Genomic DNA, 23,763 nt, shown 5'->3' on the forward strand with positions numbered 1-23,763 from the left:
GGGGCGGGGCAGGCCAGGCCAAGGGCGGCCTCGTAGGCGGGACAGAACTGGACATGGGGGCGGAGATAAGGGGCGGAGTTTCTTCGAGGCCCGCCCACTGACCCTCCCCTTCTCCACCGAGCTCTCTCACCTCCAACAGGCGCGCTCCGGTTAGGAGAGACGGGCGCAGGCCGCGGGGGAGGGCTGGACACACCACCGAGGCCCAGGCCCCGGCGCAGGGCTGAGCGCAGGCCCCCCAGCTGGGCCTCCGCTGCGCGCCGTTGCGTCTCCACGCGGGCCAGCTCGGCCTCCAGGCCCTGAGCCCGGCCCTCGGCCGCGCTCAGTCGCAGCCCCAGCTCTGCAGCCTCGGCCCGGGCGGCCTCCAGCTTCAGTTCCAGGCCGCGGGCATGGTCCAACTGCTGTTTCTGGGTGCTGTGCGCCTCCTCCAGGGAGCCCAGCAGGCCTCGCTCGCGGGTCCGGAACTCGCCCTCTTGCTCCTGCAGCTTCCGCTGGGCTCCCTGGAGCTGGGGTGAGGGGGCAAGGCCGGGAGGTGGGGGTCAGCAAGGCCACCCCTCAACCCGACACCCACCCTCCCAGGCTCAGCCTGGAGCCCACGGGCCCAGAAGTGGCTTGCAGAACTCCTGTTTCGTTAATGGTCTCCACCCAGGCAGGAGATGCAGGAACATCATGGGAGTATGGAAGGAAACTATTAGAATTTGTTTACCTCTTCCTTCTGTGTATACGCCTTGAAGTGTACACAGTTTATTAGTAATAAGCTAACAGCTAATGCTTACATAGATAGGAATTATTAGTGCCAAGCACTAAGTACTTTCCCCTCAAAAAAATCAACTCTAATTACCACTATAAATCATCTCCATTTTACAGATGAGGAAACTGAGCACAGGGCAGTTATGTAACTTGCCGGAGGCCACACAGCTAGTAAACTGAGAGCTAGGATTCAAAGCCAGGCACCCTGGCTCCAGAGCCTTTTCTCTTTAACCATTAGGCCACACTGCCTCTCAGTACACATAATTTATCAATAAATCACACAATGAGGGGAGGTACTAAAAAATTATTTACTAGTGAAGTGCATGGTCACACACACTCACACATTACCCCTCTGGTTCAGAGAATGAGTCAACCTCTCACAGTCATCAGTTTCACTGGAAACCATCTACGAACACTTCCTGGATGACAAGACCTACACAAGGACCTGGTATACATCCCCTGCTGTGCTAGCCTCTATCCCATGAGTGCTCTAAAGCACAGAGAGGTTGAGTGATTTGGTCAAGGTCGCACAGTAGATTCACTGCCAGAAAACACAGAGTGAAAAGAGTGTAGGCTTTGGAGTCTGACAGACCTGGGTGGCTGTGTGACCTTGAGTAGATCCCTTGACCTCTCTGAGCCCCAAGTGTCTGGTTCTCTCTGTAAACCGGGCCTAATTATACCTACATCATGAGGCTGCTGGGAGAATCAAACAAGATTCTGTCTACAAAACTCCCCCCACCCCCACTACACAGTTCTTGCAGTTGTTATTATTATACCTGGGGAAGAATCTCAAGGAGTGGGGAAGAGGGACTAGTCCTAGGCAGTGATCTCTCAGAATGACTCCAGCATTGGAGTCCCCACTGCTTCTCACTGGAGAAGGCCCAGGGCAGCCTGGCTGCCTCCGAGGATCCTCCTCCTCCAGGCAGTCTGCCCACCATCCAGTTACCTCCTGCCGCACAGCGTCCAGGTTGGCTTCGCCCTTCAGCAGCTTCTGTCGGAGGCCCAGGGCCTCCCGTCTGCCCTCCTTTTCTGCCCTCTCGCCCAGTGCCACGCGGCCCTGCAGCTCCACCAGCTCCCGGCCCAGCCTGGCGTTCTCACTGTCCAGCATCTTCATCTGTGAGAAAGAGTGGACACAGGCAGGACCTAGGACCCATTCTCAGCAGCCACAGCCCCTTCTAGCCCAGGGTACTGGAGAGTGCCCGCAGGCTCCAATGGCAGCCTTTTCAGCTCTGCCCCTATACCCTGCCTAGTCCAAACCAGGCACAGAGGGTATTTGGGACCCACTGCTCTAGGGACACATACATTGAACACCACCCCAATCCACTGGGAGCCTGCCCCTGATAACTCCACCCTGGTTGAGCCACGCCAGGCACCTGGGCACCAATGACCTCAATGTACCACCTAATCATAACTACCTATCGTGGAGAGTACAGGTAGGGAGTGCTGAACCCCTAGGAGTTCTGCAGGGCGGGAACTCTGGGTCACTTTTCACCTCTACGATGATGCCTAACTTTTATGGAGTGTTTACCATGTGTCCAGCTCTGTTCTAAGCACTTTGCTCATATTAACTCAATACGGGGTAAGTACTAACATTCTCCCTCTTTAACAGACATGAAGACGAAAGCTTAGAGAGGTGGAGAGACTTGCCCAAAGTCACACAGCTCATAAGCAGCAGACTGGGACTTGATCTCAGACAAGCAGAATCAAAGGTATGTTTCTAGGCCCCTATTTCCCCAGAGGAGCAGGTGGGGGGATGAGGCCTACTTACCCCACAGTGCTACAGCAAAGGGAATATGAAAACGTGCTATAGCACACAAAACACCCAGCAAGAGCCTGGCACACAGTTCCTTTCAGGGATTCCTAATGTTTCCTGGGACTTCAGCCCATTGGGAGGGGGCCCGGGTAGAGGGGTACATCGGTGGGAGGTGGAGGGTATTTGTTATGCAGACTGCAATATCTCTGGGGAGGCAGGGCCTGGGTGCCAAAGGGGGCTGTTTCCTGTTCTGCCGGGTCTTCTAGGGCGGGAAAGCCTGAGCCCTTAGTGTCCAGGGCAGTGCCCAGTATACAGCAGGCACTTGTTAAATGCTTGCTGTTACTGATGGGCTTGGAAATCATCTAGTTCAGGGCTCTGCAAACTGCAGGCCAAAATTCTGCAGGCCAAATTCCACCGGTCATCTGCTTCTGTAAGGGCTTGAACTAAGGATGGTTTGTACATTTTTAAGTAGTTTAAAATGGCTCATTTTTACATGGTTGAAAGAAAAGCAAAAGAAGAACAATATTTCTGACACGTGAAAAGTATATAAAATTCAGGGGACTTCCCTGGTGACACAGTGGTTAAGAATCCGCCTGCCAATGCAGGGGACACAGGTTCAAGCCCTGGTCCAGGAAGATCCCATATGCCACGGAGCAACTAGGCCTGTGCGCCACAACTACTGAGCCTGCCCTCTAGAGCCCACGAGCCACAACTACTGAGCCCACGTGCCACAACTACTGAAGCCCGCGCGCCTAGAGTCCGTGCTCCGCAACAAGAGAAGCCCGCGCACCGCAACGAAGAGTAGCCCCCCGCTTGCCGCGACTAGAGAAAGCCCGCATGCAGCAAAGAAGACCCAATGCAGCCTAAATAATTTTTTTAATCATAAAAAAAAGTATATAAAATTCAAATTTCAATGTCCATAAGCGAAGTTTTAATGGAACACACTCCACTCATGTAGGTACCGTCCAGACCTGCTTCCTCCCTATGATGGCAGAGTTGAGTGGCTGCAACAGAGACCGTACGGCCCATAAAGCTGGAAATATTTACTACTGGGCGCTTTACAGAAAAAGGTTGCCAGCTCCTGACCTAGTTCACGGGATCTGCACCTCTTGATGTTCACAGATTCCTTTGAGAATTGGACAAGAGCCCCAGACCCAGTCTTTGGAGAAATGTGAGCGAGTGTGAACACAAATGTATCCACACACGCACACACAAACACACGGTTTCAGGGTCTGAGGATTCCTCAAAGCCCATCCATTAATACCAAGGTTAGGTAACAAGCCTTGTTATAGTTCAAGGCCCTGGTTTTACCTATGAGGGACCTCGGCTCCCAAAAGGGGGTGCTGTGGCCCAGCGCACACAGTGACTGCCCAGGGGTGTTACCTGCCGCCGGAGCTCCTGCAGCTCCCTCCGAGCCTCTAGCCGCGAGCGCTCCACCTCCTGCAGCCCAGCCCGCAGCTCGCCAGCCTCCTTGCCCACAGCCGCCCGAGCCTCCTCCAGGAGCACGAGCTTCTGTTCCTTGTCCTCATTGGCAAGCTTCAGGCTGGAGGGGGCAGAGGGCAGAGGGCAGAGGTAGCCCCAGGTCCTGGAAGAGTAGGTGAGTGGCCCTACACAAAGGTCCCTTCCCCTGATTCCCGGAGTGGGTCTGGCAAGCTCTTGGCCTAGAGGTTCCCCCAGTGCTGCCTGCAAAGTGGCCCTCTCCTGAGCTGAGCCCTCCAGGGCTGTGGATCAGGCCCTTGGCTGAGAGAGGTGGACCAGCGACAAAACGCTAGTCTCCAGGGTGATGCCAGTGGGTAAGGTCAGAGTCTGGACCCAACCCTGCCTGCGACCACCATTCCCCTTCCTTCAGGTAGGACAGTCACCTAAAACAAACCAAGTCCAGGCTTGGTTCGAGGGCAGAGACTCCCCATCTGCACGATTTCCCCAGAACCTTGGGGGGTGAAGTTAGTTCCTGGGATGACATTCAGTGCGAATGAAGGACGAGGCTCGGTGAAGGGCTGGGGGCTGGGCCCCCGTGTCACCCCACCTGATCCGCTCGCTCTCCGCCTTCTTCACGGCCACCCGCAGCTCCTCGTTGGACCGCCGCAGGGCCTCGAGCTCCTTGGCCCCCTCGCTCAGGCTGCGCCGCAGCTCACCCGCCTCCTGGCGCTGGGCCTCACGGCCGTCCTGGCTCTCACGCACCTTGCGCTGGGCCTCCAGCAGCTCCCGCCGCAGCCCGTCGCGGGCATCCTCCAGCAGGCGCAGCTGGGTCCGAAGCTCTTCTGCCTGTGAGGACAGCGGGGGTCCACATACGGGGGTCGGGGCCCACTCAAGCCGGGTGGAAAGGAGCCCATCCCCATCTCCCTGGCCACGGGGCACCTGCCCCATCCCTCTGCAGCGGCTCGGACTGCAGGTGTGACTTCTGATTTGGGGCAAAGCATGTTGGAGTCAGCGGTGCTCTGGCCTGAAATAAACATCAATCAAGATCATCCTGCGGGACCTCCCTGGCGGCGCAGTGGTTAAGAATCCGCCTGCCAATTCACGGGACACGGGCTCGAGCCCTGGGCCGGGAAGATCCCGCACGCCGCGGAGCAACTAAGCTGGTGTGCCACAACTACTGAGCCTGCGCTCTTAGAGCACATGAGCCACAACTACTGAGCCTGCATGCTGCAACTACTGAAGCCCGCGCACCTAGAGCCCGTGCTCCGCAACAAGAGAAGCCACTGCAATGAGAAGCCCGCGCGCCGCAACAAAGAGCAGCCCCCGCTTGCCGCAACTAGAGAAAGCCCGCGCACAGCGACGAAGACCCAATACAGCCAAAAAAGAAATAAATAAAATAAAATAAATAAAAAGATCGTCCTGTGGATCAACCTCAAGAGGCCAGGGACGCCCAGCCCAGCCTCTCGGTGAGAGCCCAAGTCCCACACGTACCCAGCAAGTACTTAATAAACGCCTAACGCCTGCCGCCTACTTCCTTTCATGCATTCCTTTGTCCTCGAACACACGCTTCTGGGTTCCCAGCGGCGTCTAGGCTGCGCTGCCTAGGAGGAAGCGGGTGGGTGGACGGGCAGAAAGCTCACCTCACGCAGGCAGGACTCCCGCTGCCGGCCCAGGTCTCGGGCCTGTTCCTGCAGCCTCTTCACCTCCTGCGCATGGGCCGCGGCAGCCTCCTCAAGCTGGGCCCGCAGGTCCCGCAGCTCGGACGTCAGGGCATTCACGGTGCTCTAGGACACACGGGCTCCTGAGACTTGGCACTGCCGTGTCCTCCTCCCCCGCACTCCCAACCCCCACCGCCACTGATCCCAGCTGCGCCACCTGAACTGTCCATTTGAGGCTCTAGACGCGGCCCCTCATGCTGGCCTGCCGGGCCCTCTACTGATCCCTTGACGCCTGGCAAGTGCTATGCACGTAGCCGGTCTCTCCCTCAGACTAGGGGATTCACAGGGCAGAGCCGTGCCACCTCCCTCCAATGGGGACTCCCAAGGAATGGTGAAGCTCCGCCAACAGCCTGGATGCTGCCCCCAGGGCAGAGCCATGTGTCCCCCTCGGGCAGGGCTGTGTTCCCCCCATCCCCAACCCTGGCTCTGATGGAGGCCCGCCCGCCCCCACCTGGCCTACCCGGTCCTGCTCCTGCCGGCTCTGAGCATCGCGCTTCTGTCGCTCCATCTCCAGGGAGATGGCGGCCAGGCTGTGCTGCGTCCCCATCAACTTCTCTGACAGCGCCGTCTTCTCGGACTCCTTCAGGGACAGGGCCTGGGCAGAGGCAGGGAGCAAAGGGCTCGGGGTGTTGGGTGGTCTTGGGGGGCATGCTTGGGCCTTTCCCCCACGTTGGCCTTGGAAATGTGCCCACTGGGGGCTCGGGGACCTGACTGGGCCACCACAGGTGGAGCCAGGGCAGAGGTGCAGGCTCACCCCCTCGGCAGCCCCAGGAAAGGGTACAACAGCAGTAACAATAACCTGGACACAGATACAACTCGGACATCTCACATCCTGAAGCAGGGCCTTTCATCATTCCCATTTTACAGATGAGGCTACTGAGGCTCAAAGAGGTAAAGTGACTTGCCCAGGGTGACGCAGCAGGTGAGGAGAGGAGATGGACGCAGTCTGCCCTGTCTCCATTACATTATGGGAAAGTCAGGAGTTAGTTCTTTCTGAGGAGGGTCAGCTGCTGCATGTGGGCTTCGCGGGGACTGCTCAGAGGCGGTCATGGGGACGCCATGCCCAGCCTGGGGTGGGAGGAGGGATGGGAGAACGTGGGTCAGCTTTTCTGGAACAATGCTCACGGTGTCATGACTGTGGCTGCCACTCAGTAAGCCCCCACCACGTGCCGGGCCCGCTCGCTGGACAGGGGTCTCAGCGACGCTTCACAAGCACCCCTTGAACTCCCCCATCCTGAAGGTGAGGAAACCGAGGCCCAGAAAAGGACTCCTAGCTCCTAGCTGCTGGGCAGCTGAGCGGGGACCAGCCCCAGAACAGGGGCCCCTCAGGCAGCAGTGGAGGCCACAGCAGGGCTCACGAACCTGCTGCTTCTCGCTCTCGGCCAGGAGGAGGCCCTCGTCGCGCTCCTGCTGCAGGGCGGCAATCTCCTCACTCAGCTCTTCCTTCTCAGCCTCCAGCCGGGCCAGCAGTTCCTCCCGTTCCCGCTGTAGCTGACTCTGCAGCTGGGCCCGCTCTGCCTCCAGCTCCTGCCATGCCGCCTCCTGGGGGCCAGGCCCACATGCGTGTGACCCACGAGGCTGGGCCCAGACAGCCCCTCGCCAACCTCGGGGCAGCAAGGGCCGTGGGGCAAGTGACCAGGGAACTACAAGGTGGGTGGGTGATAATGCGGGCCGTGATGGGGACACGCCAGGAGCAGCAACGGCCTGGCCTTTGGGTGGGCGGGGGGAGGAGGGGGAGGGGTCAGAGAATGTTTCCTGGAGGAAACAAGCAGCAGTCAGTCAGGCAGAGAGAAAAGGAAAAGAACCCCAGGCCAGAGTACAGCCCCGGAGACGACTCGGAGGAAAGAGGAAACATGACGAACAGGGAAACTGTGATATTTAAGGTCACTGGAGCTTGGACTACGAGGAGGACATGGTGAAGGACGAGGCCAGAGCCACAGGCAGCAGCCAGGCCAGACCAGACCAGTGGGCTTTAGGGAGGGGTGACCTGATTTTCAGGACAGTTGGGACGGCAGAGCCTCAAGACAGAGTGACAAGCAGCAATCTGAATTTTAGAATAGCGGGTTGTTGAGAGTTTGTGAAAGAGGGACCAGGATTGGGGGTTGGGGTAGAGGGGAGCTGGGTCAGCTGTGAGCAATAAGAGGGCATGGGTCTGGGGGTGGCGGAATAGCTGCAGAGAAGAGCACGGGTATGGTGACATTAAGAGGCTGAGTCTGCTGGTGCCGGGAGAATGAGGGAAGGTACAGGAGAGTTTGGCTCCCTGGGGACTGGGTGGGTACAACCCACAGGCAGAGCCCACTTGGGGTCTGAGGGAGGTGCCTGGTCCCAGCACTAGTCCCTAACAGCTGTGTGAAAATAGTCTCTGCTTCAAATGCTCTGTCGCCACCTGCTGAAGAAGTGATTCTATCCACAAATCCAAAAAGATTACGTACAAGGTGAATGGCGCCCCCTGGTGTCAGGAGCCACAGCCTGAACCTCTGTCAGCAACAGCCCAGTCCAAGATGAGTGACTCAGGTCCCCTGTCCAGAGGCCCACTCTGGAGAGTATCTCAGTACAGTAGTAATAATGACAACCAGCAATTATGGAGCATTTACAAAGTGCCAGTCTCTATGTTAAGCTCTTTGTAAGGATCATCTCACCTCATCCTCATAAATTATACTATCATTATCCCCATTGTTAAGATGGGGAAATGGGGGACTTCCCTGGTGGTCCAGTGGCTAAGACTCCGCGCTCCCAATACAGGGGGCCCAAGTTCGATCCCTGGTCAGGGAACTAGATCCCACATGCCGCAACTGAAGATTCCACATGCTGCAACTAAAAAAAAAAAAGATCCCGCATGCGGCAACAAAGATCCCACATGCCGCAGCTAAAACCTGGTGCAGCCAAATAAATAAATAAATAAATAAATATTTTTTTAAATGGGGAAATGAAGGCACAGAGACCTTAGGTAACATAACCAGCATTTGACCAAGATCAGGTTGAAACCCAGGCAATGTAACTCCAGAGCCAGTGTTCTTAGGTACTTCTGTCTTTTGGTGACCTGGCCCCTCGATACTAAAAAAAAAAAAAGATCCCGCATGCGGCAACGAAGATCCCACATGCCGCAGCTAAAACCTGGTGCAGCCAAATAAATAAATAAATAAATAAATATTTTTTTAAATGGGGAAATGAAGGCACAGAGACCTTAGGTAACATAACCAGCATTTGGCAAAGATCAGGTTGAAACCCAGGCAATGTAACTCCAGAGCCAGTGTTCTTAGGTACTTCTGTCTTTTGGTGACCTGGCCCCTCGCCTTTCTATGTGCTCTGGTCCCCCGAGTGATCTTTCATATGCAAACTGCACTTCTTAGCAAATTAAAGTGCTTTCTGACTCTACATTAGATCAGCATTTTCCAAATATGGTCGTGGACCCCCTGCATCAGGATCACCAGGGCTGGACCAGATTGGGGCCTGGGAATCTGCATGTTTGATAAGGAGTGGTCCCCGACGGATCCTCCCAGCTGCCCCCAGAGCCCCTGAAACAGAGATGAAGTTCCATTTCACTGATGCAGAGTGAGAAGGTACTCGCCTGAGGTCACAGAGGAGACAGAGACAGTGGTTCAGAGCCCTCCCCCACCCCACCACCTGCCCCAACCCAGCTGCCTGAACCTTCTCTCGCTGGAGTCGCTGTAAGTCCTCCTTGTGGACTGCCCGCTGCTCCCGCAGAGAGGCCTGGGCTTCCCGCTCAGCCTGCACCAACTTCTGGGCCATCAGTTCCTTGTCCAGAGCGACCTTCTCCTCTGTAGTTGTTATTTGCTGCCGCAAGCCCGCCAACTCCCCTGCACAGAAGGGATGGAAAGGAGAAACAAGCTCCCCTCCCAGTGGGCCAACAGACTCAGGCCAGGTGAGCTATGTGGGCAAAATCCCAGAGGGGAGAGGGCCCACCGGTATCTAGCTGAGTTCCCTTGGAGAACATTCTTGCCCTCTCTGGGCCTCTGTTTCCCCGTCAACTGCATGGGCCCAGTAGCCCTGTCCCCCTCCCTACCTACCTGGAGCGGCATCTAAAGGATGAAGTGACTGATGAGGAGGGCCCCCCAAATGGAGAGGACAGTAAAAACATGAGAACCCCCATCACTGACTGCGTGCTTATCACGGGCAGGCACCTGGCTGAGCACAACACAGCTTCACATCACACCCATGTGGCTTATCCCCAATTTACAGATGAGGAAAACAGAGGCTCAGAGGAGACAGGTAACCTCCCAAGGCTGCACAGCTTTCCATGAGGCATCACCTTTAACGACTGACTGCCATAAGCATACTTGCTGGACTCTCAGCACTAATGAAAGTGACCAGGGGAGGGTGCACCCCACAGGGGACAATCTAAAAACTATCCTCGGGGTGGGAAGTCCACCAGAGACTGTCAGCATTTCCCTTCCCGGTTCTGTCTGGCTCACGTGGATGAAAAACTTAATTTTCGCGGCCCAAGCAGGTGCTTAGTAAATGTTTGTTGAGCAAGAAAAACCTGTGAGTTCAGAGACTGGGCAGGAATGAGAGTCGTCAGAAAAGCAGCTGATGATGGCTCTGCGGAGACGCAGAACTCTCTAAGTGCCCTGATGATGATAGACAGCAGCCACCATTGGCTGCAGAGCCAGGCACTGTGCCAAGGCCATGCTTTTCTCACCTCATCCTGGCAAAGCCTCATCACCTCTAACTGTCAGATGAGGAACCCGTGGCCCAGAGAGGGAAGCGGCTGGCCTGGGACAGTGGCTGGATTGGAAGCCAGGTCAGCCACAACCAAAAGCCAGTGATCCCAGTTTCGGTGAAACCCCAGAACTCGACAGGTTACAGCTCCAGCTCCAGGCTGGAGCCCAGGGTTCCCCACCCCTCACCCCTGGCCTCCCTACCGGTCAGGGTCTCCTTGGCCAGCAGTAGGGCCTGCCCATCTGCTTCCAGCTGCTCCCGCCGGGCCTCGAGCTGCGCCAGCTGCCGTTGCACCTCAAACAGGCTGCTCTCCAGGGCTTCCTTCTCCAAGCTGCAGCACGCACGATCCCTGAGGCCCCGGGACCCAGCCTCCCGGGCCCCAGGACACTGTGAATCCCAGGGCGTGGCCAGCCATGGGCCAGGTGCCAGCCCACCTGCCCAGCCGTGCCCACGCTCCCCGGGGAAGCCTGAGCCCAGGCTGAGATGAGCTGGCCCCTGAGGGCCCATGTTGGACGTGGCTGGCCACGGGGTGGCTCCGTCAGACCCCCCAGGGCGGGCTGGGCAGAGCTCAAGGCCTCACCGCAGGCGTGTGGCCTCCTCCGACAGGGTCCGGCCCTCACGCTCGGCTGCTGCCAGCTGCACCGCCAGGCCGGCCCGCTCCTTGGCCAGCGCCTCCTTCTCCCGGGCCGCCCGCTCCGACGCCTCCGTCTGCCGCTGTGTCTCCCGCCGAGCCTGCTCCAGCTCATGCTCCCGCCCGCTCAGCTGCCGGGAGAGCTGGCCCCACCCCGGCGCTGTGAGCACCAGCCCTGGAATCCCCCAGCCTGCTTATCGGGCATCACCCCGACCCTGGGCCCGACCCGGCCCTGGCAGGCAGGAGACCAGGTTCAAGTCCCGGTTGTACCCTGATGTGCTGTGTGAACCTGGACAAATCACAGCCTTCTCTGGACCTGCAGTGCACGCACATGCAAACATAAGGGTCGTCACTTAGTTTGGGTGGCAACCAAACACTTCCTGCACCCCAAAATGTCCAGAGAAGCTGAACGTATAAGAGAAAGCAAAGGAGAGCTGCGCTGCAGGCCTCAGAAAGGGAACCTAGAGCCTGGCTCCCTGCACCACGTCGTCTGTTCTCTAGAGGCCCCTCCCAGGAAGCCAGGCCCTCCAGGACAGACACCCTAAGGTCCCTTCCAGCTATGATTTCCCAACAAGTCTAAGATTCCAATTCTAAAATTCTCTACCAATTATCGTATCATTAATCTTTACTGAGTGGTGATTCATTTCTGTAAGTGCTTACACCGTATACTCTTCAGAACAACGCTTTGTGGTAAGAATTATTAGTCCCATGTTACAGGTGGGGCCGCTGAGGCATGGGGAGGTCGGGTAACTTGCTCAAGGCCCCCAGCTGGCAGAGGTGGGGCTGGATTTCAGCCGGGAAGCAGGATCCTGAGCCTGTGACGTCCCCCAGGACAGAATGCAAAAGGCCGGGAGCCTAGAACCCCTTCCCCACCTGCTCCCCAGACCCCACGTACACCCACCTGGGCCAGCTGCTCCTGCAGCCGGCAGCGCTCCTGGTGCAACTCCGGGAGCTGGCGCTCCAGGGCCCCCCGGGCCTGCTCTGCCGCCCGTAGGGAGCCCTGCAGGCCCTGCCGCTCCACCTCATGCTCCAGCTGCAGCTGCTCCAGCAGCACCTGCCCCTCCTGCGCGGAGGCGGCCTCGCGCTCTGCCTGCCGCTGCCGGCCCAGCAGGGCTGCCTTTTCCTCTTCCAGCTGTGGGGGCCAGGCGGAGGCGAGTGACCAGATCAGCCCAGGCCCTCATGGTCCGAAGAGGTCCCACCCGGGACCAAGGATGCCTTCTCCACCCACCTATCACAGCCAGCACGTGGGAGGCTCCCGGGGGTAAGGGGCGGTGCCCTAGGGTGTGTGGACACTGGGGAGGAGCAGAAGGAAGGGCCCATGGAGCTTCTTTCCTCTCAGACCATGAGAGAGAAGACAGACAGACAGAAGGAGTCAGAGACAGAACAACAAGACAGAGGGACAGAGGTGTACAGGGAGATGTCGGGGTGTGGGCCTAGGCTGGGCCTGGGGATGCCTCAGCGGGGTCTCTGAGTGGGGAGGACAGGTGGGCAAGGCAGGAGGGCCTGCTGGCACACAACATACCTGGGCGACAAGGCGGTTCAGACCCAGCTTGTCCTGGGCAAGACTCTCGTTCAGGGCGCTCAGCTTGGATAAGGAGTCCCGCAGAGAGGCCTCCTCGGCCCTCAGCTTGGTCATGGAGAGCTCAAGCTCCACGCGGCCAGCCTCAGCCTGCAGGGTCGGGACCAGGGCGGCCAGAGACAGTCAGGCGGGGAGAGATGGAGAGAGATGGGAAAAGACGTGCAGAGACATGGAAAGATAAGGAGAGATGGGGAGAAAGGCAGAGAGATGGGAGAGGCAGGAGGTAGGGAGGTGACGAGAAGAGGCACGGAGAGACAGGGCCCCCAGAGACAGGGCGGGGGACACGAGGAGGGAGACAGAACATGAGAACACAAGACAGAAACAAAATCCCTGCAGACGCCCTGCTGCCCACGCTGCTGCACACCCAGAGCCGTGCAAGGACCAATGAAGCTGGCTCCCACTGTGGGGCGCGGCCAGAGGTCAGAGGGTACCCCAGAGTGGGGTCTAGGGTGGCCTTTCTCAGGGCCCAGACCACAGACAGCAGGGCAGGCACCGACCAAGATCTGTGCCCCCAACCCTCACAGACCCCAGGACCTGTGTCCAGAGATGGGACTGGATGACCTGAGCTGCAGGCCCTGCCCCAGAAGCATCTGGAAAAGCAGGGATATGACCAGTCCTAAAGGTCAGTTCACTTATGGCTGGGATCAGAGATCAGTGTGTGGCCAGGGTCAGAGGTGAGCCTGAAATAGGGGTCAGTCTGCACCCAGAGTGAGAAGGCCTGGGGCCTAGGGTAGAGGTGGGTTTGTGGCGGTGTGGCAAACGGGGACCCACCTTGGTCAGTGCCTCGGCCACCTCGGCCTTCTCAGCCTGCAGCATGTCCCGCTGAAGCGTGGTACAGCTCAGCGCCTCCCTCACCTCCACCAGCTCCTTCGCCAGCCCTGAGCGCTTCACTTCCAGCTGCTCTAGTTGTCTATGGCTGTGGGACAGAGGGTGGGGGGGTGCCCCATGTCACTCCCCTACCCTGAGTCTCCCATGGCCAGACATGCTGGAGCAGCCAGGGGCCAGGCCCAAGGCAGGAGCCTAATCCACAAGGACAGCCAAGCCCACTGTTGGGCCTCAGTTTTCACATCTGCAAAATGGGGTAACGCTCGCCTCATAACGTTGTGAAAAGGATATGTGTCCTGGGACTTCCCTGGTGGCACAGTGGTTAAGAATCTGCCTGCCAATGCAGGGGACACGAGTTCGATCCCTGGTCCGGGAAGATCCCTCATGTCACAGAGCAACTAAGCCCGCGAGCCACAACTACTGAGCCCATGCATCGCAACTACTGAAGTCCGCGTGCTCTAGGGCCCGCGTGCCGCAACTACTGAGCCCGTGTGCTGCAACTACTGAAGCCCACGCACCTAGAGCCCATGCTCCGTAACAAGAGAAGCCACCACAATGAGAAGCCCACGCACCGCAACGAAGAGTAGCCCCCGCTCACCGCAACTAGAGAAAGCCCGCCCACAGCAACGAAGACCCAACGCAGCCAAAAAGAAATAAAATTAAAAAAAAAAAAAAGGATATGTGTCCTTATTGTACCTGACATATCTCTCCAAGGGCCTTCGGAAACAAGGATAATATCCACCACCACAATGTACTAAACATCACTGTTACTAATGCCTCACAGAAGTAAATAGTGAAGTGGTTAAGAGATTAACTCTGAAGCCCCAATGACTGAGTTCAAATCCTGGCTCTTCCACTAACTAGCTGTGTGACCTTGGGCAAGTTACATAACCTCTCTGTGCCTCAGTTTCGCCATCCATCTCATCCAAATGGAGATAATAATAGCTCCTACATCACAGAGTTATCATGAAGGTTAAATAAGAGAATCTAAGTGCTTAAAATGGTGCCTGGGGCTTCCCTGGTGGCGCAGTGGTTGAGAGTCCGCCTGCCGATGCAGGAGACACAGGTTCATGCCCCAGTCCAGGAGGATCCCACATGCCATGGGGCGGCTGGGCCCATAAGCCATGGCCGCTGAGCCTGTGCGTCCGGAGCCTGTGCTCCGCAACGGGAGACGCCACAACAGTGAGAGGCCCGCGTACCGCAAAAAAAAAAAAAAGGTGCCTGGTACTTAGTAATATAAGTACTGATGTTATTATAACTTTAAATTTAAAAATTATTAATGTTATATTAATGTTATTGTTAATTAACTTAATTAACAATAATACTAATGCTATATAGTTAATATAACTCCTGTTATATTTGGTTTTTTTGTTTTTTGGCTGTGCTGCAAGGCATGTGGGATCTTAGCTCCCCAACCAGGGATTGAACCCACGCCGCCTGCAGTAGAAGTGCGGAGCCTTAACCACTGGACCACCAGGGAAGTCCAGTTGTTATCATCATCCACACTCTACCTCCTACCAGTTCTCTGATCTCAGGTAAATGACTAAACCTCCCTGAATCTCAGTTTCCTGAAATGGGTCTGGTGAGAAGACCCTATAGCAGAGGGGTGCCATGAGGATCCTCGAGACGGTAGAAGGCCCAAGACACAGTCAGTACTCCCTAGCCCCCAGGGACAGTCGGGAGCCCCACGGCCCATCCAAGCGGCCCTGGCAGGGAGCCAGAAGCTACTCACCTGCGCTCGAGCTCCCTGCGTGTCCGTGCGCTGTCCTGTGCTGCGTCCTCCCGCTCTTCCTCCAGCTGCTCCCGCTGGCGCCGCAGCTCCTCCTGGGCTGCGTGCAGCTTCTCCCGCTCCTGCGGTAGCTCCTCAGCCTGCTGCTGGGCCACCTGCAGGCTGTGGGCTAGGCTGTCCTTCTCCCTGCAGGACAAAGGGAGGGGGAGCTGAAGGGGATGCAGAGGCCACTCCCACCGGGGAAGACGGCCGTGCTGCTGTCCTAGCCAGGAGCCACATCCTCCCGTCCTCCGAGGCCCCGGCCTCTAGAAAGCCTTCCTGCCCCTAAGCATGGCCCACTCATTTCATCCACATCTCCCTGGAGCTGACTCTTCCCGGCATAGGGCACTCAGCTTTCCTTCTACCCCAACCAGCCCACTTGGAGGCCCAGTGGAATGGATGGAGGCACTGGCGTTATCTCCAACCACCCCACCAGGTGAAGATGCCAGGCTAGGCTCCTGAGACATGTGGGCAATTTTGTTGCCAGCTCTGCTAGTCCACGTGGCCAGGAAATGCCCCCTAGAGCACCCTATGCCCCTCAATTCTGGGAGGCTCAATAGAGCTGGGTCTGTCCAGATCCCACAACTGCCTGCTGCCAGGCCAGCAGCACATGGTAGCCAGGGCAGGGGAGGGAGGAGGCTCCTTCCAAGGCAGGGGTTTCTAGCTCAGGCTTAGGGCTGATCGCTATCATATCCTCCACTGCCGCCCCCCTGCGCTCAAAGTGGCAAACTGTAAATATTGATGTATTAGATACGAAGGCTGGCAGTAGGTGGGAAAAAATATTCGACATGGGCTTCCCTGGTGGTGCAGTGGTTAAGACTCCACCTGCCAATGCAGGGGACACGGGTTCGAGCCCTGGTCCAGGAAGATCCCACGTGCCTCGGAGCAACTAAGCCTGTGTGCCACAACTACTGAAGCCTGTGCACCTAGAGCCCATGCTCCGCAACGAGCTACCGCAATGAGAAGCCCACGTACTGCAACGAAGACCCAATGCAGCCAAAAATAAATAAATGAGTAAATAAAATTATCAAAAAAAAAGGGTGGGGGTCAAACTCTGTCCAAGTTTAAAAAATAAAAAACATTTGACATGAAATTAAGAAAAATAGTATAAAGCAAAATGAGGTGTTCGGGCTTCCCTGGTGGCACAGTGGCTGAGAGTCCACCTGCTGATGCAGGGGACACAGGTGCGTCCCCGGTCCTGGAAGATCCCACATGCCGCGGAGCGGCTGGGCCCGTGAGCCATGGCCGCTGAGCCTGCGCGTCCAGAGCCTGTGCTCCGCAACGGGAGAGGCCACAACAGTGAGAGGCCCACATACCGCAAAAAAAAAAAAAAAAAAATGGGGTGTTCGCTGGGAATCCAACTACATAAAAAGCCCCTTTCCTTCCAAGGCATGGGAAGCACTGGTTTTGCTGTCAGATAGACCTGAATCCTAATTCCTACCCCAGCCACGTCGCTGTGTGACCTTGGACAAGTCTCTCAACCTCAGGACAGTAACAGTTGTGAACTGCATGAGTTTGATGGGAAGACTAACTGAGATAATACACAGGAAGCACTTGGCAATAAGCCTAGCACATAGTAGGTATACTGGAAAGGTTTGCAAACTGACTGCCAGGAAACACAACCGGAAGCAAAGCCAGTGCATTAACAGGGGTTAGGATGAGCAGGCGAAGCTGTGAGGAGGTCCCATCTTTTTATTTCCCCTCAATTTTTCAAACTTTTTATTACGTGGTTACATTTACAAAGAGAAAAACCAAAAAACAAGCACCCGAATAATCAAAACAACCAGGCAGCTAAGAGTGGATAATTTCTTGTCTCCAAAATCTCCGAGAGACAGAGTCGAGAATAACAGTGTCAATATGGCCCTTGGAGATGATGGAAATGTTTTATAGTCATATGTCCTACTTGTTAGCACTTGAAATGTGGCTAATGCAAACATTTACATTTGTAAATGTTTACTTAATTTACATTTGAACAGACACATGCGGCTAGTTATGACCATATTAGTGCAAATCTGCATGTTCACAGGCTCTGGCTCGTGTTAGGCCCAGACGCTGACTTATTCTCTGGGGTCCCCGCCTCTGACCTCCCCGCACCTGTTCAGGAGGTCGACGGCACTGCGCAGGCGCTGGGCCTCGCGCTGTGCATCCTCCTGGGCCTGGGTGGCCCCGTCCGTCTTATCCCGAAGACGCTGCAGCTGTTCCTCAAGGGCACGGCGCTCCCCCTCGCTGTCACTAAGCTGCTTCCGCAGGGTGCCCAGGAGGTCCTGGCTGGCCTCATAGCGCCCCCGCATGTCCTGTGGCATACGGGAATCACTGAGTGTAGGGGAGCCCTGTGAAGCACCCTCCCCACTCTCCGCACAATGCACACCAGCCTATGCTGCGGCCTAGGCCTGGGTCCAGGCCTGGGGCAGCAAAGTGGAGCTACGCCCCCAGACTCAGTTTCCACTCCCCTGCATCGTGCCCTGACCAGCCTTCTGAGACCTCTGCAAGGCCTCTGAGCCTCCATCTCCCTGGGGTCCCAGGCAACCTAAGTCCCCAGGACACCAGACAAACCGCCAAGCACACTCCTTCCCCTCCCCTACTTCTGACGCCGCCCCCCTCCAAACACACACCAAGGCTCTCTGGCTCTGTGTGGGAACCCCATCTCCCTATACCAGGCCTCTTACTCCACCCCGGGCTCCGCCCCAAGCTTCTCAAGCCCCTCCCACTCTAGACTCAGATTCCTCCAGTGCTCTCAGCCACCTCCATGGGTCCTGACTCAGTTGCCGTTTCTCAAGGCTCTGACTCTAGCCTGAATGCTCAGGCTCCTCCCCTAAGACCCCGGCTCCGATCAAGGTTGCCCAAGCCCCTCCCCGCTGGACTCGAGCTCCGCCCCAGGACACTCAGGCCCCTTCTTACCTGGACCTGCAGCTGACGCTTGTGCAGAGCGGAGTGAATCAGGGCTAGTGTGGAGGAGTCCGAGCAGGCAGGGGATGGGCCTCGGCGGGGGGAACGGCCACGGCCGGGCGAGGAGCGCCTCGGTGGGGACGGGGTCCGGGCCCCCGAGAGCCCCCGCAGGCTGCCGTCCGATGCGGCCGCTGTACGCTCAGAGCCACTTAACTGGACGCCGCTCTCCATGTCTGACAGGACGGCCTGAGGGTGGGTTAGGGAGGCAGAAGGAGAAGGGGAGCTGCGGGGTTAGCTGGGCAAAGAAGCCTCGGGAGGCAGTGGGGCCACCAGGGTCCTCATGTCTAGCTTCATCCCTAACCCTGCAGCACTTTCTCACCTCCGCTAGCTCACAGCCCTCAGCCCACCAGGTAAGGCCTCCCATTTACTGGGAAGACATGATTCAGCGTTTCTCACAGATGGGCGGGGAACATGCAGTGCCTCCTCTCCAACGGGAAACTCCCCCGGGGTGGGGGGCAGGGGGTGGCAGATTTTGGGCGGAGCTAGCAGGGGTGTTAAACAGCAGCCTAGGTTTCCAGGGCCCCCAACCACTTGCAGTTCAGCTGAAGGCCACCAGAGGTCGTGGTGGCCCAGAACTACCTGGCCTTGCCCTGCTCAGGGTTCCCACCCCTTCTGGCTTCTCCCGGCTCCGAACCTGTGCCAGGTCCCTCAGGGTCTGCTGCAGCCCCTCTCCATCCTCCGTCTCCAGGGCCGCCTGCTCCTGGAGCCGCAGGGATTCCTAGAGTGGTGTTGGGGAGACAGGCAAAGAGGGGTCAGGGTCTCTGCCCTAGTCAGAAACCCGACCTTCGTCTCCCTCACGGGACTACCACCAATCAGTTGGCCTCGAAGGCCATGCCCAGGGGCCAGCAGCTCGGTAGACCCCACAGCGGCCCCAGTTTCCTCACTGAACAGACCAGGCCCAGAGAGGTGTGGTGTCCTGCCCCAAGTCACACAGCCTATTGGAGGAGAGCTGGACGTAGAACCCAGGCCAGACCCCACACAGAAGGATGACCAACCCAGGCAGTACCCTTGAGAGGGGTCCCTCTGGTGGGGCAGCAGCTGAGTTCCAAAAGAAAGAGCCCTGGGCTAGCTCTTTGAGTCCAAGTCCTGATTCCCCAGCTTAATGGCTCTGAGACTCTGGACAAGTATTTCCCCTTGGGCCTCAGGCTCCTCATCTGTATAATGGGGATCATGCTACAGAGCTGCTGAGAGGATGAAATGGGATAAAGGAGGTGAATGTGCTTACCACTAAAGCTGGCACCCACTAGGCGCTCACACTAAAGCTGGCACATACTAGGTGCTCAATTAATGAGGGGTGAAACTGAGTCTGAGTGGGATGCTTGGGGTTGGCCCAAGCTACCCAGCCCTCAGCCTGTGTCCATGGATCTGGTCGGTCCCCCCGCTCTGCCCTGCATCTCACCAGGGCCTCAAGCTTCTCAGTGAGGGCCTTGTTGAGCCGATCCTTTTCCAGATTCTGGTTCTGAAGGCGCTCGACTGTCAGGGCCAGCTCAGTCACTCTGGAGGTAGGGGAGCAACACAGGTGAATGGGAGACCCATCCAAGCTTCTCCTCAAACCCACCAGCTCTGTGTCCTTCATGCTTACCCAAACCTGAGGCAGGGACCCTAGGATTCACCTCCCTTGCCGTGTGACCTGAAGTCACTCTCCTTTCTCATCTCTAAACGAGAATGAGGTGGCCACCCACTTTATCTCATGGGAAAACACCTTGGGACTAGTCTAGGTCTCAGGAGCAGAGGCTGAACTGTTTGTGATGTGCCCTGGGCAAGAGCCCTATGAACCTCCATCTCCCCCTCTGCCAAACGGGGTGCCTGGGGAGACTGGCTGAACTCACACAGGGGAAGGGCCCATCCCTGTTGAACAGACACCCCCTCCTCCCTGAATCTCCGGGCGTACACTCTGTGGGGAGGTCTGCCTCGCGTGGTGCCTCTGGGCGCCCACCTGGCATTGAGGTCGGCTTTGTCCAGGTTGCTCTGCACCTGCAGCTGGGCCAGGTCCTTCTCCTGGAGCACCTTGTCCCGCAGCTGCTCCTCCAGCTGGGCCTGCAGCAGGGCCTGCTTCTCCAGGGATGCCTCGACCCGGCTCTCGGCCAGCCGCAGGCCTGCGCTCAGCCCCAGGCTCGCCTCCTGGATGGCTCGTGAGGTCCGGGCCAGCTCCCCTCCCAGCTGCAGCAGGTCCCTGGTGTAGAGAACACAGGATGGGGATGGGATGCGGGGGAGGGCTCCCAAGTGTAAATTAAAACTACAGTGGGATGCCATTTGTCGCTATCAGACTGGGGACAAAAAGTCACATAATGCAGTGTAGGTGAGGCTGTGGGGAAACAGGCTCTCCCTACACTCCTGGTGGGAGGGTGAGTGTAACCACACAGAGGGCAATTAGAAGAACTCTGAAAATTATAAATGGATAGGTTCTAGGACCCACTGACTCCATCGCTCAGAATTTATCCTACAGATATGCCCCAGCGCAAGGAAAATGACCTGTGTATAAGGGGGTCCACTGCAGCCTTGCTCATGTAAGAAATACTGGTGGCAACCTAAATATCTATCGAAAGGGAGCTGCTATCGCCTTTTCTTTTTTCTTTTGGCCACCGCGTGGCTTGCAGGATCTCAGTTCCCAGACCAGGAATTGAATGCGGGCCTCGGCAGTGAAAGCCTGGAATCCTAACCACTAGGCCACCAGGTAACTCGGCAGGGAGCTGCTATTAAAAAAATCATGATACATCCCTTCAATGGAATACTCTGGAGCCAAGAAAAACGAATGGGGAAGCTCTTTAGAGCCTGATGTGGAACCAATTCCCAGCTATAACTATTGGGTGGACAAAGCATCTTCAAGAACTGCAAAAAGGGAACTCCCTGGTGGTTCAGTGGTTAGGACTCTGCGCTTCCAATGCAGGGAGCATGGGTTCAGTCCCTGGTTGGGGAACTCCCACAAGCTGTGCGGTGTGCCCGAAAAAAAAAAAGAACTGCAAAGATGAAATTCTCCCAAGAATATATAAAAGAAAAGTGGGGGCTGGGGGGGAAATGTACAATCTGCTGTATTTGCTTGTATCAAATGAGCCTGAGGGGCTTCCCTGGTGGCGCAGTGGTTGAGAGTCCGCCTGTCGATGCAGGGGACACGGGTTCGTGCACCAGTCCGGGAAGATCCCACATGCCGCGGAGCGGCTGGGCCCGTAAGCCATGGCCACTGAGCCTGCGCGCCTGGAGCCTGCACTCCGCAACGGGAGAGGCCACAACGGTGAGAGGCCCGCGTACCGCAAAAAAAACATAGAGCCTGAGTGTCTGGGTCAGAGGCGGCAGGAAGAGTTTTCACCATACACCCTTTTGAAATTTGAACCTTGTGCATGTGTGAGTTATTCAAAAGCAAGATGTTAACATTTTAAATGCTAATTAAAAATTAGGTATTTTAAATATATCACATAGGTTAAATCCTCCCCTTTCCTGAATGAACTGTACCACTGGGTACCTAACGGTAAGAAGAGGAAGTGCCTTATTATAGAAGAATTCCAGTTAATACATGAAGAAGTGACAGAATGAGACAATAATGATTCTGCAGTCTCTGACGAACGTCTGGACCTTGGCATTGAGCGTCAAGGGCTGCTAACGCACAGACAGAGGCTCCTGATGGCAGAGTACACATGGCGCTTATGAAGACGTCTTATCAAAACAAAACAAAGCAAAACACAACAACCGGAACCTGAATCTGATCAAGCCTTAAATCCAACATCCAATTTACAGGGGACAAAGGTGTTAAAGGACGCCACAGAATCCAGACTGTGGGAATCTCTAAGGACAACTGTCCCGGTTTCCTGAACAAATAAAAGAGACTTAGAAGACAAATCAACCACTCACACTTTGTGAACATCTATGGATCCTGATTCAAACAATTTTAAAGACAAAAAGTGAAGAAACACCATCAGTGACACTGATGGGTCAACTGGAAATCTGGATACTAGTAGTAAATTTGGAGAATAGTAGATGATCTCAACAAAAGATCATCGCTCTCAAACAAATGTTTAAGGCACAAAAGGAAACAAATTGGTCTGCCTGCCTCTAGGCTCTCGCCTCTGCAGCCTCACCTGCCCAAAGATCAAGCAGGACCAAGTCCCCTGCGGCAGGAGGCCTTTGAGGCTCTTTTCCAACCTGACCTCCTTTCACTTGCCTTTTGCTTCAACCCCACTGGTTGCCATTTTCTCGCACCGACAAGCCTTTGCTTCTGCTGCTCTGCCTGGGGCGCCCTCAGCTCTGCCAGTTAAAACCACGCCCATCCCTTGGGGTCAGAGCAAATTCCACCTCCTCAATGAAGCATTTTTCTGACCTCTCCACCCCTCCCAGTTTTCTGAGCATCTAGGACACCCTTTCTGTTCCACTTTCATGTCACTGACCACTCACTTCCTCAGTCTAGAGGTTGCAAGTTCCTTTTTTAAAAAATTTAATTTAATTTAATTTTTGGCCACGCCACACGGCTTGTGGGATCTTAGTTCCCCGACCAGGGATTGAACCCCGGCCCTTGGCAGTGAAAGTGTGGAGTCCTAACCACTGGACCGCCAGGGAATTCCCTAGAGGTTGCGAGGTCCTTGTTAGCAGAAGCTGAATATCATAGTAGATTAAAAGCAGGAACTGCAAATCCTGATTCAGCCACTTACTTACTGCTGTGTGACCTTGGGAAGGTCACTCTACCTCTCTGAGCCTCAGTGTCCTCATCTGTAAAATGGGGATCATTCCAGTTCCTACCTCATAGGGACACTGTGGATATGAGATGAAATAAAATGTACAAAGAGCCTAGCTCAGAGCAAACACCTAGTAAACGTTTACTATTTACTGGTAATGACTAGGAAACAGTAAATTTAATAAATACCAAATAGTATTTGGTATTTGGCCTTAGTCATTTGGTCATAAATAGCCAATTTAGCAAGTACATTAAGTAAATACTAAGTGACCGCCATGATCTTGGTAAGAGTTAATTATTACTAGTTGCCTCTGCATCTCCGTAGGGCCCGGCACACGGTAGGTGTTTTGGGTTGGACCGAAGTTCAGCTGAGTTGAGTTGAATTCAGTGTGCAAAGCAGGGTTGTCTCCCGGCTGCTGCAGCGTCTCCCCGAGCCGCCCTGCCACCGGCCAGGCCTCCTCACCTCTCGGTGGACATCTTCACCTCGCTGAGCAGCCGTCGGGCCCCCACAGCCTGCCTCCACAGGAGAAGCAGGCGACTGTGCTCGTGGCTGAAGTAGGCGTTGAAAGACTGGAGGGCAGAGGGGCTGAGTGAGGGACTGGAGCGGGGCCGGCCCACTTCCTGCCCCAGCTCTGACCACGCCGGAGGCTCCCAGTGGGCCGGCTCTGGGCCCGCATACAGGGCTGTGCCGGAGCTGTATGGTCACCAGCTCAAGCCTCCCGCTGGCTCGGGGAGCTGGATTTCAAAGCCTCCACGGACTGCGAGGAGCAGTGAGGAAGGGCAGAAAGCGCTGGGGACCTAGGTTTGCATCCCAGCTGCCAGCCAGCTGCATGACTGGACAGCTATTCAACCTCTCTTTAGAAGGAGGATGACGGCACTTTCCACATATGGTTACTATGAGGAACAGAGGAGAAATCGCCTGCCTGGCACTGGCACGTGGTATGTGCTAATCAAGGCTATTATTATGACAACATTTACCTCTGCTAAAGGGCTCACCTGACCAGCAGGGCCCTCCCTCCCCCTCCCTCCCCTCCCCC

General features: G+C 56.2%; 1 protein-coding gene and 1 long non-coding RNA gene across 7 annotated transcripts in view; one reads left to right on the forward strand and one right to left on the reverse strand.

The window, feature by feature from the left end:
* Nucleotides 1-23,763, reverse strand: part of CROCC (ciliary rootlet coiled-coil, rootletin) — a 49,055-nt gene that overhangs the window by 12,107 nt on the left and 13,185 nt on the right. For all 6 annotated transcript variants that reach the window (XM_024749911.1, XM_024749910.1, XM_024749909.1 and 3 more), the window contains 20 exons: nucleotides 23,190-23,300; nucleotides 20,003-20,239; nucleotides 19,466-19,562; nucleotides 18,701-18,784; nucleotides 18,019-18,252; nucleotides 17,215-17,414; nucleotides 15,085-15,267; nucleotides 13,299-13,443; nucleotides 12,471-12,617; nucleotides 11,850-12,080; nucleotides 10,898-11,091; nucleotides 10,521-10,648; nucleotides 9,286-9,455; nucleotides 7,000-7,179; nucleotides 6,098-6,232; nucleotides 5,560-5,703; nucleotides 4,527-4,765; nucleotides 3,884-4,043; nucleotides 1,694-1,861; nucleotides 131-503 (listed from right to left, as the gene is read on the reverse strand). In XM_024749911.1, coding sequence (XP_024605679.1) covers nucleotides 131-503; nucleotides 1,694-1,861; nucleotides 3,884-4,043; nucleotides 4,527-4,765; nucleotides 5,560-5,703; nucleotides 6,098-6,232; nucleotides 7,000-7,179; nucleotides 9,286-9,455; nucleotides 10,521-10,648; nucleotides 10,898-11,091; nucleotides 11,850-12,080; nucleotides 12,471-12,617; nucleotides 13,299-13,443; nucleotides 15,085-15,267; nucleotides 17,215-17,414; nucleotides 18,019-18,252; nucleotides 18,701-18,784; nucleotides 19,466-19,562; nucleotides 20,003-20,239; nucleotides 23,190-23,300 — 3,560 coding nt within the window. The remainder of the gene's footprint in view (nucleotides 1-130; nucleotides 504-1,693; nucleotides 1,862-3,883; nucleotides 4,044-4,526; nucleotides 4,766-5,559; nucleotides 5,704-6,097; nucleotides 6,233-6,999; nucleotides 7,180-9,285; nucleotides 9,456-10,520; nucleotides 10,649-10,897; nucleotides 11,092-11,849; nucleotides 12,081-12,470; nucleotides 12,618-13,298; nucleotides 13,444-15,084; nucleotides 15,268-17,214; nucleotides 17,415-18,018; nucleotides 18,253-18,700; nucleotides 18,785-19,465; nucleotides 19,563-20,002; nucleotides 20,240-23,189; nucleotides 23,301-23,763) is intronic.
* LOC112402769 (uncharacterized) overlaps nucleotides 23,331-23,763 on the forward strand; it is a 3,270-nt gene continuing 2,837 nt past the window's right edge. Inside the window, exon 1 of the long non-coding RNA XR_003003762.1 lies at nucleotides 23,331-23,665. This is a non-coding gene — a long non-coding RNA (uncharacterized LOC112402769). The remainder of the gene's footprint in view (nucleotides 23,666-23,763) is intronic.

This window comes from Neophocaena asiaeorientalis, unplaced genomic scaffold, assembly GCF_003031525.2.
Source record: "Neophocaena asiaeorientalis asiaeorientalis breed wild unplaced genomic scaffold, Neophocaena_asiaeorientalis_V1.1 scaffold275, whole genome shotgun sequence".
Lineage (NCBI taxonomy): Eukaryota > Metazoa > Chordata > Mammalia > Artiodactyla > Phocoenidae > Neophocaena > Neophocaena asiaeorientalis.